The sequence below is a fragment of the Micromys minutus genome (genome assembly GCF_963924665.1).
Source record: "Micromys minutus genome assembly, chromosome: X".
Lineage (NCBI taxonomy): Eukaryota > Metazoa > Chordata > Mammalia > Rodentia > Muridae > Micromys > Micromys minutus.
In genome coordinates this window covers 59,079,581-59,099,391 of record NC_137970.1, presented here as the reverse complement: position 1 = coordinate 59,099,391, position 19,811 = coordinate 59,079,581, and the positions used below count along the sequence as shown (strand labels likewise).

Genomic DNA, 19,811 nt, shown 5'->3' with positions numbered 1-19,811 from the left:
AGACACATGGTTCCAGTTCCATATGTAGTAGAAGATAGCACTGTAGCATCAATACGAGGAGAGGCCTTTGGTTCAGTGAAGGTTTGGTCTCCCAATGTAGGAGAATGCCAAGGCACTGAGGTGGGAGAGCATGGTTTGGAAAGGGAGCAACTTCAGGAGCAAGGAGAGTATGAGGAGGAATGGGAGTGGGGGGAAAAGGGATAACATTTGAAAGGTAAATACAGAGAATATCCAATTAAAAAGAAAAAGGATTGCATTCTGGTCCTTTCATATTTTTCTCATAAAAAAAAAAAAAAAAAACAATTCAAGTAAGCACATGCACAAAACTTACCTTTCCACACAGTCAGAAAGCCTGGAGCAATGATTAGGAGCAGGGGCATCATGACCCCCTACAACATACAAGTATCCATTGTGTGTTGCTACTCCTACACCTCCACGTCTTTTGGACATCGGGGCACACAGACTCCATTTGTTAGTATGTGGGTCAAAGTACTCCATAGACTTGAGGCAGGAACTTCCATCACGCCCACCAATAGCATACAGTCTAGAAAAATATAAACATATGTGTGTGTGTGTGTGTGTGTGTGTGAACAAATTCATGTAAAATTTATTCATCCAAATAAAAAATGAAGGCATTTTTATTTTCTCACACTTCAAAATGCATATTCTATCTCATCACTATTTGCAACAGAAAGGCTAGGTTTATGAGTGTGTATTTATCTGTGATATTTGGTCCAGCCTAGCCTTTTCCAAACAGCCTTCTTTCATTTATGCCAAAGTAAAATTAAAATAACAATATACCATCCAGAAAACAAGCATCTGTAAAAATCCAGAAGGTATATCAAAAGGTTTTGCATATAGCGCCAACACCCACTTTACAATTATGTGACCTCACACATTAATGTACAAGTTGTTTAGTATAAAATATTTTCCTAAAATATTTATATAAGTCAATTGAGGAAATAGAATAAAATAGACCAGGTGAATTATCTCCAGGAAGAAAATGTAACTTTTACCCTTTCCTTACTACTTTCTTGTTTATTATTTTGAAATATAATGTTTAATTTAAATTTATTCTGTTATAATAAAGATGATGAAAATTTATTAAACTATATGCTTGTTACTTTTTACACTGAATTTTGAACAGTAGAAATATATTAAAACAAAATAAAATTAGTTCAAGTTGGTGATTTGAACCTGGTGTAATGCATAGAGGAGATTATGGAAGTGAATAACCTGATATCATCAGGTTTAACCAGACAGTCCATTTCGGATTGTGTAAAATCCAAAAGTATTATGTATATGGATCTCTTATCTGCTGTACACATTTCCTATTTCTTCTTCTGTTGAGTTTGAAATTATACCTGGCCTTATTTTTTTACTGTGCTCATTTATTTGTTCATGTGCCAGCTTTATGTATAATTAGAGTATAGAGTATACGGTCACATAGCTCTTCTAGACACTGCCTATGCTGATGTATAAAATTCCTGTCATGTAAGCTATCCTTGAGTGGTTCCTTGTCCCTGAAAACATTACATATACATATACATATACATATACACATACACATACACATACACATACACATACACATACATATACATAGCATTATACAGACTAACTGTGTTATATCTAGTAATATATGAATGCAAAAATAGTGAATAAAAATGATGTTATAAATTAGAAAGAGAAGTGCAAGGTATATGGGATAGTCTGGAGGGAAGGCAAAATAAAGTAATTATATTATTATCTCAATGACAGGAGAAAAATTAAAAAATAAAGAAAAACATTATATACCATAATTATGTGATACAAATTTAACAAATGAAGACATTATTAGGCTTAGTTTATTAGCTTGTTTTTACAGGATCAGAAAAAGTAAATCTTCCAGGGCAAACAAGATGGAATTGAATACTTAGGAGCTTTAAACTCCCAGAAGATAGACTGCTGAACAAAAACGTATTTATAAACATAGGCAGACAAATGATCTTTTAAATTTAGAGTAAATAGCAATGCAAAATTTGCCATTTATTTAGGCTAAACTGGAAATAATTATCTAAAACAATGTTCTTAAAGTTATACATATATGCTTTTCTTTTTTAAGAATGTTTATTATTCATTTTCATGATTTTGCCATTTACTATGATATATGTTTCACACGTAGTACTCTACAGGATAGAGTACTATGCACAATTATACACAAAGTACAATTAATGTGTAAGGATTTTGTTAAAATGCAAATTCTGCCTATTTTAAGATAGGACTAAGATGCAAAATTTGTTCAAAAATTCTGATATTTCTCTCCACAGTACCAAATTTTTTGAAAACGGAAGGTTTATAAAATATTTAATGAAGCATTTATTTTAGACAACTGTTTTCCTTCATAATGAAGGAATATTTCCACCAAATGACTTTCATAATTGCTAATAAAGATGCCTGACCACGTAGAATGTTTACTGATTGATGACAGTGACATAGAGACTCTCAGTTACAAGATCTGGGAGCAAAGAGTGTTTGTGTTTAATCTTACTTATTGTTTAATGCAACAACTCCAACTGTACTTCTTGGAGTTGACATGCTGGCCACGTAATTCCACTGACGTCCATCAGGATCCCATCTTTCTACAGTATTTAGATAGCTCCATCCATCGTGCCCTCCAACAGCATACATTGGTCCTTCGAGTGTGGCTACGCCTAAAGATGAACATAATATAAGGGCTCACTTAGGCATACCTCACGCAATAATTTTATTTTCACTTTACATGCAACCAATCGCCAAAAGTTTTCTGTAGGAATAAATACTTTGATTCTTGTATGAGGGTAAATTTGTTATTATCATAAAAACTTCCATTGATCGATATATATCATAGAAAGGTATCTTTCATCAATCACGAAAATCAACAGAAGTAGTAGAGAATAGTACCAGGAAAGGAATAAAGCAGAAACTAATATTTTTGCTGGCATTATTTTAACGCAGCTTATTAATGCAAACACATACAGGACAGGTTACTTAAGATAAAGCACTACTTTCAGGCTTAATGTGGAATCTCTTCTCAATTTGTATTTGAAATCAAGGTTCATTTGAACCTTGAGATTTCCTTGAGATAATTCAATTAGCATGCATTCAAGGTTTAACTGGAAGTTTTTATAGAAATCATGTCTTTCTGCCTCTCAGGACTCTGAGAATTGGTCTTTGCTTTCACTTTCATCTTACTTAGACTCTTACTGTGTTTTGTCCACCTGTCTCATATATGCAGTTGTTCACATCTGTTAAACTGTATTTTTATAAGCTTGACTTTATTTCTTTACAGAACACGCATGTGTAAAAGAATTACACTGATATGATAGATAATAACTATAGTGTTCATGATTTAGCAGAAACAGTTTATTAAAACAAATGAGACAATCTCAGTTCTAAAACTGATACTTAGTAGCCTTATTAAAGTCTATTGTGGTCATAGATAAATAACTCAGTGGTAAAAAGTAGGTGATATTGCCAAGTACTAGATGATTTCAGTTCTAACACTCATGACTGGCAACTCACAACCGCCTCTAACTCTAGCTCCAAGAGATCTGACATCCTCTTCTTATCTCTAGGGCCTCATTTTCATGTTCACAAACCCATACATAGATGCATTTTCCTATAAATGATTTAAAAAAATAAAGCTAAAACATCTATTGTGTAAAAAAAAGAACCAAATACTTTATTTTTCCAATACTATAATATTTAAAACATATGGAACATAAGATGAAAATATATACTTTGACAAATACTCAGAAATATTAAAGTTCTCGATTGTTTTACACAACCTTACTCATTCTTAAACTGCTTAGAAATCTCTGCCTTAATTATATTTTAGAGCTCTGATCAACAGAAGTGCTAATCATAAATATGTTTATGCTAGATCTCTAAGTCATTCAGTGAATGCACATTTGCTTGTTACGGCACGAATAATTGTCTAATTAGAACTTAAAATGTTTTCCTATTGTCAAATATTTTACACTCTGAACTGAGCTTAGATAAAGTGTTCTGTTGCCCTTTATATTTTCCATAAAATATTCCTTCTGAAAATTATTATCTTCTCTGAAACGGAACCCTTTCAAACACTGGTAGACGAGACATAGAATTCAAATATATTATGCTAAAATTAAAGATTTCCACGCACATTTCAGATTTGTGTAACCTCCCCAGAACTACCTCCTTATGAAATGCAGCTAGATCTAATTTTATTAGCTTCCCTGTACATTTGTTTTAGAAAGTATATAGCATTAAATATCTTACCTAGCCCATGCCTATGTGTTGACATAGGAGGCATCACAACCCAGGTTTTTGTAACTGGATTGAAACATTCCACAGAATTCAAAGTTTTTAGGCCATCTCTTCCTCCCACAACATAAAGTTTATTATCGACAACTGCAACTCCAAACTGAAGTCTACGACCACTCATAGTGCCAATGTGGATCCAACTGTTGGTTCTGAGGTCATACTTCTCAATTGTAGTGGTACCTGTTAAAGATATAATTAGCAATGGTAAAGCCTCCTTAAAATTCAGAATTGACTTATTTCACATTGTGTGTTTTAATTTGAAGCATAGCATCAGGAAAGAAAGCTCAAATTCAATTTATTAGCTCAGATGACAGTAGTAACTGAACCATGAGGCAAGGAGTGATACTTCTGGATTGAACTGGAAGACCGAGAAGAAAATAGTTCTACTTATATTTCTTATGCCATCAAAATATGATTGTGGTGCTAATATTAAATATAACACAAAATAAAATAAATTTATAGCTATATTACCGGTGTTATAACACGTTTCCCACATCATGTTTATAATGAAAAAGCTCATATTATTGGATTCTGTAATTGCATATTTATATATCTTTAAATTTTTAATTATAATAATTATTGTTTACGACTGTGCTGTTCTACACTTAAAGGATTTATTCATTGTGTGTATAAGTGTGTCTTTTAACTTCTTTACTGCAATCATATACCATTTGACTAGTAGTTAAGCAACTTAAACTACAAAGACTTTCTCAGCTCCTTTACTAACCTTCACTGATAATTTATCTTATCAGTTATTAAACTTTGACTTGTGTCTTTGTTATAGCTTTCTTATACTTCTTTTATGATACATTGTAGTCATTAAAGTTAGCTTCAGACATTTGTGTGATATCTATTTAATTAAGTAGTTCTGTCTTTACCACATGATACAGAACCAAACTTAAATAACAAAGCACCTTATTCCTAAACATTAATAGCTGAAATTTCAAAAAGCTTCTTTTGGGAAACTGAAACAATATATTATAAGGAAAGACTCATACAGTACTGTAAAAACTGTACTGATGAATGCTTTATTATTATAATAGTTACTTTTATAAGCAAATGCTACCCTTTACATGTTTTGTGCTTACTTAGATTGTTTCTAATTCTTTCCTGTTTTATTTTTGTTCTTAAGTGCTTACACTGTTTTTTTCAAGAACCTGAAGTCACACATAGTAAGGAGAGTTTTGCTGCTATTTCTTTTCTAGAACAGTGGCAATAGAGATAAATAAATGTATACTTTCAGCAAAAATTCATTCAATAACATTTCAAGATTATCTAATCTTAAAATGCCCAAAGTTGAGGTAATAGAAACTCTTGTCCAGTATTATGGTCAGACTTATGAAGTGTTTTCAAAAAGTACTGTTCCCAAAACTGATCTTTGGTAATAGAGTTCACTCATACAAACCTCCTATTTTGCTTATTCCTAGAATCAGGCGTGTAGCCACATATACTTATAATGATGATTTTGTTTTTTTAAACCTTCATTTAAGTTTAAAATAGACAAGATATTTTGAAAATGATAAACTATAAGCTAATACAATACACACATAAAAAGTTTTTATACTGTACTAGAGAAATGGCTCAGTAGGTAAAGTTACTGGTAGCTAAGCCTGATGCCTGAAGTGTGATGGCAAGGAGAAAACAGATGCCTGTAAATTGTGTACACATGCACACTGTGACCCATGCATTCACATACACTGTCAATGAATAAGATGAACAAAGTCCTCAATGCTTAGAAATGTTTCTATATTGCAGATTGTGTCCTTATAGATAACACAAACTCAAACCTAAAGTTGAAAAATAGAGAATTAGCCCAGCATGTTTAAAACCTTGAACTGTTTCCCAGCACAAAAAAAAAAAAAAAGAAAACCCACAATCAATGATGATTACACTTCTATGATTTTGTTTGTATAGTACATTACATTGACAGATTTTTATATATTGAACCATTCCTGCATCTCTGAGCTGAAGTCAACTTGATCATTGTGAGTGGTCATTTTGATGTATTCTTGGATTTGGTTTGCAAGAATTTTATTGAGTATTTTTGCATTAATGTTCATGAGGGAAATTGGTCTGAAGTTCTCTTTCTTTGTAGGTCTTTTTGTGGTTTAAATATGATTATAATTGTGGGTTTGAAGAATGACTTGGGTAGTGTTCCTTCTGTTTCTATTTTGTGGAAGAGTTTGGAGTATTGATATAAGGTCTTCTTTGAAAGTTTGATAGAATTCTGCACTAAAGCGATCTGATCTGGCCTTGCCTTTTTTTTTTTTTTTTTTTTTTTTTTTTTTTTTTTTTTTTTTTTTTTTTTTTTTTTTGTAATTGGGAGGGACTTTAAATGACTGCTTCTACTTCCTAAAGGTTTATGGGACTATTTAGATGGTCTATCTGATCTTGACTTAACTTTGAAAGCTGGTATTTTCTCAAAAGTAGCCCATTTCATGCAGATTTTCCAGTTTTGTTCAGTATATGCTTTTGTTTTGCACTTAATTTAAGCTGTTAATATTATTGTATTTGTTGCAATGAAGCCTGGTATAGTGACTTATATCCATAACCCAAGCACTTGGGATAATGAAGGTAATTGCAATGAGATTTAGGTTAACCCAGACTATGTAAAAAATAAACTAAAAATAAAAAAATGAAAAAAGACAACGGGTAAAGTCAACCTGTAATTAATTATCTTATCCTACAGTATTTGTAATTTTCTGAAAAAGCCAGATCCACAATTTCAGAAATAATCCCATTAACAATCTAATTTTCAGGGGTGTTAAATTTTAAATATATTTTCTAGAGTTCTGTTTGTTTGTTTGTATATTTTGAGGAAAAGTTTCTCTCTGCAGCCCTGGCTGTCCTGGAGATCACTCTGTACATTAGGGTAGCCTTGGACTCAGAGATCTGCCTGCCTATGTCTCTGAGTGCTAGGATGAAAGGTGTGCACCACCAGTACACAACTTCTTCTACAGTTTGTATTTTGAAAAAAAAGTCTATAGTATGGCAATCACTTTTTAAGGTGTTTAAATTAAAATAACTGATAAAATAATGAATTATTAACCTCACAAATGGATTAATTCTGCTCTCACAAGACTCCATTAGTTATCATGAGAACAGGTGATTATCAAGAAAATTCAGACAGGATCTTTAAGAAAGGGTAGTAATAATAACAAAAAAGATGATATAGGGTTCAATAATAATAAATGTTATTATATGTCTGTATAAAATTGTCATAATGAAGCTATAGTATTCTTAGATTAATGCACACTATCAAAAATCAAAGTTGCTCATCTATATGCTTTTTTGCCATTTTCACTGTTTTTGTTCTTTTACTTTCTACCATGTTAGACTTCCATCTCCATTTTTATAAATGTCTATTATTTTAGATTTTCAAGACTCACACTTTTATATTAATTAAAAATTCATTAAGTGAAAAAAATGTAATTAACTAGCATATTTCCTATTTACTGTTTCCAGTTTTATAAAGAACTTTATTTTTATTTTTATTTTTTAGTATTTTTATTGGATATATTTTATTTACATTTTAGATGTCATCCCCTTTCCTGGTTTCCCCTGCATAACCACCCTGTCCCACCCGCTCCCTGCTTCTATGAGGGTGCTCCACCACCTACCCATCCACCACCTCCCACCTCCCTGCCCTGAATTCCCCATACACTGAGGTATCAAAATTTGGCAGGACCAAGGGCTTCTCCTTCCATCGATGCCCAACAAGGCCATTCTCTGCTACATATGCAGCCAGAGGCATGGGTCCCTCCATGTGTACTATTTGGATAGTGGTTTAATCCCTGGGAGCTCTGGTTGGTTGGTCTGGTTGTTCTTATGGAGTTGCAAACCTTTCAGCTCTTTCAATCCTTTCTCTAACTCCTTCACAGGGTACCCTGTTCTCAGTTCAATAGTTGTAACAGCATCTGCCTCTGTATTTGTCATGCTCTGGCAGAGCCTCTCGTGAGACAGCAATATCAGGCTCCTGTCAGCATGCACTTCTTGACATCAGCATTATTGTCTGGATCTCCAGGTGGGACAGTCTCTGGATATCCTTTGCTTCAGTCTCTGCTTTAAACTTTGTCACCATATTTCCTCTTGTAATTGTTTTGTTCCCCCTTGTAAAGGACTGAAGCATTTGCACTTTAGTAGTCCTTCTTCTTCAGCTTCATGTGGTCTGTGAATTGTATCTTGGGAAATCTAAGCTTTTGGGATAATATCCACCTATCAGTGAGTGCATGCCATGAGTAGCTTTTGTGATTGGTTTTCCTCACTCAGGATTATATTTTCTAGTTTTATCCATTTGCTTAAGAATTCAAATTTCCAGTCAAAATAATTGATTTTAATATGGATAAATCTTCACTTTATTGTTAATTATGTCAATGTATCAAATATAATTTCAGCTTTTAGTTTATTACTAGGATTGTCTTTAAGTGTGATCCACATTCTATAGAATCAAATTCAACTTATAAAATCTTTTATTTAAGCTGGAGAGATGCTTAAGGTCGACAGGAGCACTGGCTGCTCTTTTACAGGACACAGGTTTTATTCTAGCACCCACATGGTGGCTCAAAAACTTCCATAACTTCAGTTCCATGAAACCTGATGACTCTTCTATTCCCCTTGAGTCTTTACTCACAGATACCAATCATGCATATGGTTCATAGACATACAGGAAAAGAAAACACCCTTGCATATAAAATAAAAGTATGAAAGTTGTCTTTGCTTCGTTATATTAACAAAATACATGGCAAGAGTGAAAAACCACATGCAAATAAGTGAAGCTATGGGTAAAAAATGTTCAAGGAGGCCAAGGATGATGCCTTCAGAAACTGCTCCTTTCATTCCATAAATTCTTATGTAAAAACTAGGCTTTTACTGCAAATTTGAAGTAATGATTTTTCAGCACTTCATTCAATAGTTTTGAAATGTCTTTAAGTATGTATCAGAGAGCTGAGGTCTGTATCTAGAGCTCTCTATTCCATTAGTGTCAAAAATATATTTGAATGCACTTGTCACTTTCAATTTAAATAAATATATGTAAATAAAATCTCCTGAAAAGATTTAATAGGGAAAACTGAATGTTCAAACATAGACTTAACACAGTTCATAAAGTAAAATCACTATCAGCACTTAGATGCGTCCTAGTTAAAGGATTATCATTCAAATGAAAGGAAGGAAAATGAGATCACAAATCATACAAATTACCCTAATGAAAAACTGCTTCAGATACACTTACACAATAAGGATTTAATATCATCCTTATCACGTGGCGATTGTTAGAAATAGCTCTTCTTTTTCAATTGGAGACATTTTCCCAACTAATAAATGTGTTGCTTTTACCTTTAGCAGCATCCATACCTCCCACAGCATAAAGTGCCCCCACAGTTGATTTTCTAGGCTTTGTACGAGGGCTTTGCAACATGGATCTTCTCTCAGGCAAGAGATGATACTTCATAGCTTCCATTAGGAGCTTCTGACATTCCAGATCACCACTAAACATTGAACTGTTTTCCAGATCTGCAAGCAACTGGAAAGTAATAATGCATGACACATATATCAGGTGTCCAACATCAGAAAGAACATTATTTATTTTTTACTACAAGAAGCACTATATATGAAAAAGACATTGATAAAAAGAATTGGCAAAAACAATCAAGTAGACTAGCTATAGTCACACAGAACTAGGGTAATTTAATACGTTACTTATTTTCGTTTGTATTTGGACTATCATAGATGTCATGGAAACATGATCTATTAAGATATTATCTCCTATAGGAATACTGTATTTTTCCAATATATGAGAGCAATATTTAGAAAGTATATGCTATTAAAACTGAGTTAATAATATACATATGAAAATAGTCAAGACCAGCAAAAGTTATTCATAGGTCCTATCATCACCTGATATAATATAGGATCCTAAAGAACAGTGATGATGTATATGCAAAATATTGCAGCAAAGGTGAACTGGAGAAAACTCTTGAACATATTTCATAATGTTGACATGTATTATATTCTATTAATTTGTTTTTGGAGTATTTATCTATGTTGTCATAATATATCAAAAGAAATAACAAGCAAGTTTGCTGGAGTAAAATTATTAATCTCTTCTCATAAGATTTCTCTGATATTTTCTTTTTCTGGTTAATTTCAGTTCTGCTTTCTTCCAATTTGCAATCTCTGATGAATCATGATTTGATTTGCCTGACAAAACTAGGTATTTTTTCAACATAGTATTTGAAATAGATTTGAAGCCTAAGCTACAGAACTTTTCTCTAAAAATGCTTTATACATTTATCATCTTCACATATTTTGGGTGTTTAAACTATGGTGTTTAGAACATATTTACTTGTTTTAGAAAGTCTGAAGGTTCACAACATTGCCTATCATTTACAGCATCAGGAATTTTTCACACAAAGTATTTTTTAAGCAGAAAGCATTAGAGTTGAAAGAACAAGAATTGTATGCTTCTGATACAAAGAAGTTAAACTAATGCCTGCTGAAAAATACAAAACTCTACACAAAGAACTCCAACTTTAAGAGCTTTGGATAAATTAGCACATCTCAGGATTTTGCATACCTAAACATATCTGATCCACGGGTTAAATCATATATTAGTGATGCTGATGATGACAGTGATTTTGATGGTCTGACTAGTGACTATGAAGGTGGATTTTAAGAAGTTTATAGAAAATATTATGCTGTTCCTCTGAGAGCATTTATATATAGCATTTTGTTAGAAAATATAATAAATTTCCAAGATTCTCATATTCACACAAACATAAAATGTCCACATGTCCTGAATTTTGGATATCTGTTATTAATTTAAAACCTTGAGAGCAAAATTATATGTATATTTATTTATTTGAAGGTATTATAATTTTCTTATCTTTTGGGTATACAGTAGGTCCAAAAATGCAATTAGTATTATGTCATTACATATGAATAGATTACTAAATAATATGTAGAATTTCATAGTTTGACTCACAGAAAAAGCTTATTAGAAACTATTTGATACCACAATCAGTCCTAAAAGGATATTAATGATCTCATTAAAAAACAAAAATGCATAATTTTAACAACATACTTCAACTCCATAAAATACTACTAACAAACCAAATTCAAAGTTAAGAAACAAAAACAGTTAAGAAAATTCATTGCTGAATATAATGGAATGGACACTAAGTGAACATTATAAATAATCAAAGAGATGGGCCAAATTACAAAGATTACATATGAAAAAGGAAACTTTACAACAGAGAATGATTAAATTCAAAAAATCATTAGAGTATATATTCAAAATGCATGTTCAAAAACTTCTACAAAAATCTATTGTGAGGGACAAATTATTAAGGTAAATTAAATTCAGGTGATATAAAAGGTGTTCATCAAAAGTATAATAGTAGTAAGCTAAAAGAGTCAAACCTTATCAAATTATTTCAACAGAGAAAAGGACAATTGTAGACAAATTCATTGTTGAATTTTACCAGGTTTTAAAAGAAGAAACAACATAAATATGTCTCAGATCTTTCAATAAAGCAAAAGGAGATAGGATTCTATAGAAACTGTACTAAAAGAAGCTAACATCACGCTAAACCTAAAACCATATAAGGATACAAACAAGGAAATGTAACACCAGAAAATTTTAAATCAACTTTCCTAGTGAACATAGACACTAAATATTTCAATAAAATATTTGCAAAAGTACTTGAATACTGTATTAAAACAGTTATACGATAGGAACAAATGGGTTTCATTTTAAGAATGTGAGGAAGGTACACCAAGTGTAAGTCAACAAATGTAAAATCTTAAATTACTAGACATTGATAAAGAATCCACAAAATGGTTTTATTAAATATAGAAATGGCTTCAGTGAACTTCAATATCACTAAGGATTGAAAGCCATAAAACATTCTTACAAGAAGGAATATACCTAAGTATAATGAAGAATATAAAAGAAAAATTCATAGTGTGCTCAAATTATGATATTGAAGTTCATATAGTATTACAAAATAAGCATGGCACTAACACAAAGTTGTGAACACACACACATATCAGCGAAACAGGTAGAAGACTATAAAAGACACTGCATTACTAAGGCAGTAATTAAATGGTGAGAAAGGGAAAAGCATTTACTTGAAAAGCAGGAAGACAGTTACGGCCACTTTTTTTTCTAGTCAGTTAACTGTTTGATTTATTAGCCAAATCAATAGGACAAAAGTATCATTCATTAAAAATGTATCATTCATATAGAAGATAATTTTCATTATGTGTATATCTTTGATATGATTATATATGCAATAATGCACTTGACTATAAAACTCTTAGATGTGATAAATATCACTAGAAAAGTAGCAATATACAAAATTGATATATCAAGATTAGTGGATCTTATGTATATCAATAGCAATTATGCTGAGGAAAACAAGAAAAAAAAATACTTGTAATAGCTGAAAAAGAAAACTACCCAGGAATAAACTTATTTATGGTGGCCAAAGTGTTCTACCAAGAAAACTCTAAAGGATCAAAGAAGGGAAGTCTACATGAATGGAAAAAAGGTACAGATTCAATGTCTTAATTTGACTAACAAAATTAGAGTAGCGATTATCAAAGATAGCAAGAGTGAATAATCCAAAATCTCATATGGAAACACAAAATACCACAAATGTCCAACAAAATCTTAAGCAAGAAGAATGGTAAGGCATTATAATATTTAATTTCAAACAGTAGTACAGAGCCATTTAATGAAATAAGTATGATTCTTGCACAAAAGTGAATACAAATATATCACTGAGGGGGGAGAGAGTGTCATTCCAGTGGTACAGCTTAGAGTACTTAGGATAAACTACACCCCTACAGCATAATTTTTGATAAACCTCTTAGTAGCAAAGATTTTTCTCCTCAGTACATGAAGGGAGCAAAATTGAATATCATTATGCCTATGAGTGAGTCTAAATTCCTACCGTTTGCCCTACATCAACCAATTTTAAATGGATCGAGGGTCTAAACAGATCTGCTGAAACTGAGAAATAGTGAGAGAAAAAAAATCTGAAAAAGAAAGTCCAGAGACTCAATAAACAGCAAGATTAATTGAAAATTACATGAAATAAATAAATAAATAAACTTCACAGAAAACAAGTGCAACAAACATCTACAGAACACAACATAATTATTTGCCAACTATACATTTAACAATTAATATCTAGCATCCACAAAATGCTCAGAACTTTAAATATCAAAACCACAATTTACCCAGCCAATGAAAGAACAAATGAGTTGAACAGAACAGAAAATTCTCAAACTAAAAATCAAAATGGCCAACCAACATATGAAAAAAGTTTCAATATCCTTAGCCATCAGAGGAACACAAAAGAAGACCATACTGCTATTCTACCTCACTCCTGTCAGAATGGACTTAATCAATCTATACCTGTAAGAAAGTTTTAAAAATAATTTAAAATTCAGAATTTAAAAACTTCAATAAATGACATATTTGAGAGATGTGGAAAGAAACCCTTCTACACTGCTGTTGCAAAAGTAAACTGGTAAAAGGAAACCAACATGGATTGTCTTCAAAAAACTAGAATAAGAACTAATATATCATCGAGCTACATTACCCTCGGAATATGGTCAAAGAAATCTAAGCCAGCTGTCTTTGTAAACAGTTACCTGCTTACCCATGATTACTGCAAAATCCTCCATTTGGAATAAACCTGGATGCTCATCAAGACATGACTGCATACAAGAAAATATTGTTACTCTGAGCCATGAAGATAGACAAGAAAATACCGTATATTAGATAAAGGAAGGAACTTGAGATCATTCTCAGCCAAAAAAGCTATTCACAAAGACAAAAATCACTGTTCCAACTTATATACGGAATGTAGTATTTAGTTATATGCGTGCGTCCTTATGTGTGTGTCTTATCTACTTTCATGTCATATATATTTGTTAGGAATAAATGAAAGACAGAAGGAGAACCTAGGCGGTGTCAGTAAACTATCAACAAACTACAGTAGATAAACATAAAATGTGATAAGGAGAGCTTGGTTTTGTATGCAAATTTTTTATTAAAAAATTAAAAATAAAGTTAGGTAAACATTTTCTACTCTATTAGAACTGGAGTGACAACCAGTTTAAAAAATAAATTTGGCCTATTGCTTGGCTTTAAAATAACATTTATATAAACATACATATAAGTAGGCAAGAGATGAAAAATAAGAGAATCTTTAAGTGTATTAGCATTTATTTCTATATTAATATTTAATTAAGTGAAATTGTTATAAAATGTATTAATTTCACATTAATCTTATAAGATATCTTTTTTTCCAAAGTAAATTATTTTGGTATTTTATCCAGACTCAATGAATATAAAATCCAAATTTGCATTATATTCTTCCGTATTATACATATCATGTTTATTACTGATCAGTTTCCAACAGAGATAAAATGTGGTTAATGCAGATGTTGCAATTGAACAACAAATGAGCTAATCTTGAATCTTCTTTAAAGACATTTATTTTTAAAATCATCTTTGCCATAATCCTTTAGTTCAGTATGCACAATGAGAATTTCATTATACTGAGTGCACCTGAAAGAACAGGGGCTTGCTTTCAATTACAGGAGATAATTGCCCATGTTCTTGAGTATTATCCAGGATCTGACTTCTACTAAAGCCCCTTACACAAAGCTGCTACGTTGATTATTACCGCTTTGCTTAGAAGGTGAGTGGAAAAAGAAAAGAAGCCCTAGTCATTTTCTTAGCCTGTTATAGTGCTATTTTGCAAGGGAGGAAACTAAAACTAATGGATATTACAATGTTGGGGATCATCTGTAGGTTACTCTTTTAAGCTGCATTTCTTTTTCTCCATTATTAATACTCTTAATTGAAAACTGGTTTTCTATAAAGTGAATTCTATACACACCGTTATTATATATTATTTGGAAAAATGAGAAATAATGGTTAGGTTGCTCCCTACTAGTTATTTAAAAATCTATTTCACATTATCTTGATAAAGTTCCATACCTGTGGGGAGAGTAATGGCAGTCTGATGAAAGAAAGCAGCTTCGCCAGATCTCGTTGCCTAGTCTGAGCGTCATGACCTACCCACTGCATAAGAGCATGGAAAATTGTTTCTTCATCAGGCACATTAATGTCATCACTACACAGAAGTTTTGAAATTTCATTAGCTGGAAGCAGCAAGAATTCTTGGTTCTTCACGACATCAATGAAGTGTTCCTAAAAAGAAGCAACATCTTGTGATACAGTAGTTGAGAAGCTGCTTAATAAAATAAGAATGCAAAAGTATTATATTTTGTTAACTTCCACAAATATCAGGACACGTGTTTTAATTGTTTTTATGTCAAGTTTCCATTTATAATTGTCATATATTTCATCTTCTCTCAAATTATAAGCAATCATGTCTCATTTTTTCATCAAAACATCACCATAATCTATAGTTCTTACAGTTGAATATCCTAAGTTTTAAGTGCAATAAATTATTGTACTCTTCAAACATAATTAAGGAGTCACATTTTTTTTTCTGGGATCATCTTCAAACAGAGTCTAAATAATTGTGAGTTTTGTATAAATCAAATTATTACCTCACTTTTAATTTCGAGTTTAGTTATTATTGAAAGGAGACTAAATAGCAAATTTTCTCATAAATGAAAAACCAAGGCTGATGATTCCATAATGGAAAGCTGGTGCCACAAATTCCCAAACTCCTTTACCTATTTAGACAATGAACCTTTTTGTGAAAAAGTCAATCACTTATCACTAGAGATATAACTGATGTTCTTATTATTGAAGACCATTCTAGCTGGTATTCCTCTTATTAATCGCAAACCATTGCAATACTGCTTTACACATTAATAATTAAGAAAGTATTAAAGTAATCATTATGAGATTTTATGAGGGGACAAACTTACCCTAATGAGAATAATGTATTGCACATTGTTTATCTCCTATATAATGGGCTGGAATTTCTGAACTCAGACATTAATCATAATGATTATATTTCAGATTATACTAAACATAATCTGAAATCATGCTTACTACATGTTGGTCAATTGTGCAACTGTCTTTTCTAAGTGATAAAATAATTGTAGAAAAGTTAAGAAGTAAATAAAACACTATAAAAATTTAAAAGTATTATCAACTGTCACTGTTACTGTATATTAATTCTGAAACTATTATTAAAATAAAAATGGGAAAACTGAGATGAAAAATTTCAATGTGTAACACCTATTCAATGCCAAAGTGCATCATAGAGATGTTTATTTAAAATACCTCCATTGAAAATTAAACTAATCATAAGTAAGTTTCATTGCCATTACTTCAGAGTTGTTTTCTCATAAGAATATTGAGAGCAATATACATTGGTCTAAATAAAAGCATATGTATAATGTTAAAAGATTGGCACATGCCACTGTGGTATTTAGTAATGTAGAGAGTAATCATTTTAAGTGGCTTTATTTTGAGATTATTTAGAACCTAATGTACTTTTCATTATTCAATTAACCCCAAATTTAGTTTTATAGTTTTGGTTAATCATTAGAGATACATACTTAATTTCTTAGTTTTTTTTACACTAAAAGTACTGCTTACAATATTCTGAGTACTTATATAACAGAGATATAAACTATTATTTGTCAACTTTATGTATTTATCTGAAGGAAATTGTGGATAAAAATTAAACAAATCAGTATACATAAAGTTGATTTCCTTATTCTACCAACCCAACTATAATTTCTGTTCATTATAATGCATTAGTGATCAACTTTGAGTCACTAATGGTTGTGTGTATGGCATTAAGGAAAATAAAATAAAATAAAAGAACTTCCCTTTGGAGTTCCCCTCAGATTCATTTAACCAAGAGCAAGAATAGATTCAAATTCTCTATTTCATGGTCCCTCTGTGTTCTGTCCTATTTTATGAGTCTGAATCTGTACCTAAATATGTGTGTCTGTACCCTTGTGTTTGTCTTCATGAGTCTCTCTGTCTGTCAATGACAAATAACTTTTTTTTATTTATTGAACATCATAGAAAGCATCGAATAATTCACAGAAATCTTTAGCAGAGTTTCATAAGATACTAAGTCACTGGTTCTAACTGGTCCCAGTTGAGTGAAGCAACAAACATGATTTTATATCAACCAACATTCAGGTTTGTTTTCAACCTCTATGTTAGATTGTGGGAAGTTATTTTCAGCTTCTGTTTTTGCTGCTCTCGGTAAATAATGCAAAAAGGGTAGTCTGAATCAGAAGCATGCAGCAGTACAGAAGTATAAAGTATTCGTTATCTTAGGTTGTGAAAGTTGATTACTTGGAAAATTCAAAGGAAGTAAGGTTTGTTGTCACATTGTTCTATTAAAATCAGGCTAAATGAACAGTTTGAGTACACTTAGGACATCAGTCTTAAGTCTTAAGTGTCTTCAGAGTGTACTATTAACGGGTTATGAGGTCCATAAAAAGCTACAGTCTCATACAATATAATAGATATTTTCATAATATTGCATATCTACCATAATTGAATCCCTACGTTGTCTACCAGTATTCATCAAGTTTTTTTTTTTTTTTTTGCATTCTAATCCAATTGTTACAGAACTGTAAAAAATACTGTAAGACACATTTTTTTCCTAATTTTTATTTAGAATAGATGCTAGTATTATTGGAATGAGTGTTAAGGGACAAAGCACTATTGCATTTTTATGGACATCCTGCTTTGACACTCAATTTGAATAGCACAATGCACAAAGGAAGACAACTTTGTTTTGAGCAACAAAAATAATTCAAGTTGTTTATCAGAATGTATTTTGTCTGCAAGAGTAAGATACCAGACAGGAAACAGTTAATAGTTAGTTCAAGAATTTAGGCAATTTAACAGGAAGTTTTCGTGTTTGGCTTTTATGGTATGATTAACCTTTGACCTACATAACTGCTGTTCTTTTAGATTATATGGCAACTGTATTTCAGACACAGGGATATAAATAGCATGACGAAATAACACATTGTAAAACGTCTATCTGTGATAATGTGATTCTTCACACATTGGTATTGTTTCAAGATTGTATTTAAAACTTTGAATTCTGGAAAATGAACTGGTTGGCAAGGAAAATAAATGGAGAAGAAAAGTTTACACCCAAAATACTTAGAGATCCCAATATCTAAGTGCTAATATTTAGGGAAAAACTGATGATCTGTTGCTATTTTCGTCTTTCACATCCTTTTCTTTTTTGAAATAGAATCTAAAGTATCTCTGGCTGGCCTAAGACTTTCTTTTGTGAGTAAAGGATGACAAAGAACCCTTAATCCTCTTGCCTCTAGAATATAGGCTAGAAGGCAGTTATATGTCATCATGATCAGTTCATGAAAGACTTGTAAATTAACAAACCTCTGCAATCTGACCTGTTTCTACAGCTCTAGCACTTATTCAAACTGAGTAATGTTTAATTATAACAGAAATCTTAATTTGTACAATATTACAAAATAAATTGATGATTTTGTGAGAAGACAGAGATAATGTTTTTAGTACTGTGATTCAATTAGAAATACAGTTATTTAATTTAATAAAAAGCAATATTTTAATTTTGTGAAGTTTAAAGACTTAACAAAACATTTTCAGTTCTGAAATGAAAAATGTGATTGACTATTATCCAACTAAATAAAATGTTTTTCTAATATATAATATGCACAAATTATTCAAAACCATGTAAGTTTATATAGGTTTTCAGTTATATGAGAGAAAGTATGTATTATTACAATGAATTAATTTAAATAATTGATTTTACCATAGTGTACTTATGTGCCACATTCTGAAGCTCCGTACAGCCCTGGGCATCTCCAAATGAGCGAATTCCTAGGCAGTTGGAAGGATGAAGCTGCTTTATGAGGAAATTGCAGCAGACATCAATGACCTGAGTCAGCTGTAAAAGACAGGCTGCAGACAGCAGATTTTCAATGGTGTCTTCTCTCAGTTGTAGCACACCTAAATGGTTTGAATTAGTAAAAAATGATTACGCATTACATAAACATCACTGCTATGTTACATGATATTTTTGTTGCTTTTTATATAGCATCTATGCCTTTTAATGTTCAGTAACATTGCTAGGAATACAGTTTAAGACTGAGAAAGGCAAAGGAGTTTTTGTGTACATACAAATAAGGAGGAAAAAGCCATCAGTGAAGATTAAACATGATGGTTGTAACAAATCAGTAGTAATTGTAAGAAATAGTTACTGAGTATTTTCTTGTTGATTTAAAGCATTATTTCAATTTTAGATTAATCATTTCATATTTTATGCATAACATAAAAACACCACTCTGAATTTATATAATTTTAAATTGGTAATCATATATAAATGAAACTTCACATTATGAGTTAAGAAATGCAATGTCATATTTTATAGAGACAAAATTGGTCATATGGTATTTTTGTAGGGCCATAGATCTTGATAAACAAGAAACATACACATATTTTTATCTTTTTT

The 19,811-nt window shown here is 31.4% G+C and overlaps 1 protein-coding gene across 3 annotated transcripts in view; it reads right to left on the bottom strand.

Moving 5' to 3' along the window:
- KLHL4 (kelch like family member 4) overlaps window positions 1–19,811 on the bottom strand; it is a gene marked incomplete at its 5' end in the record, with an annotated part of 58,299 nt that overhangs the window by 6,750 nt on the left and 31,738 nt on the right. Inside the window, 6 exons of one of the 3 annotated variants that reach the window (XM_080910966.1) lie at window positions 332–544; window positions 2,531–2,693; window positions 4,282–4,506; window positions 9,661–9,847; window positions 15,347–15,559; window positions 19,113–19,309. In XM_080910966.1, the coding sequence (XP_080767092.1) occupies window positions 332–544; window positions 2,531–2,693; window positions 4,282–4,506; window positions 9,661–9,847; window positions 15,347–15,559; window positions 19,113–19,309 (1,198 nt within the window). The remainder of the gene's footprint in view (window positions 1–331; window positions 545–2,530; window positions 2,694–4,281; window positions 4,507–9,660; window positions 9,848–15,346; window positions 15,560–19,112; window positions 19,310–19,811) is intronic. The other 2 variants (XM_080910965.1, XM_080910967.1) reach the window with 2 other exon arrangements.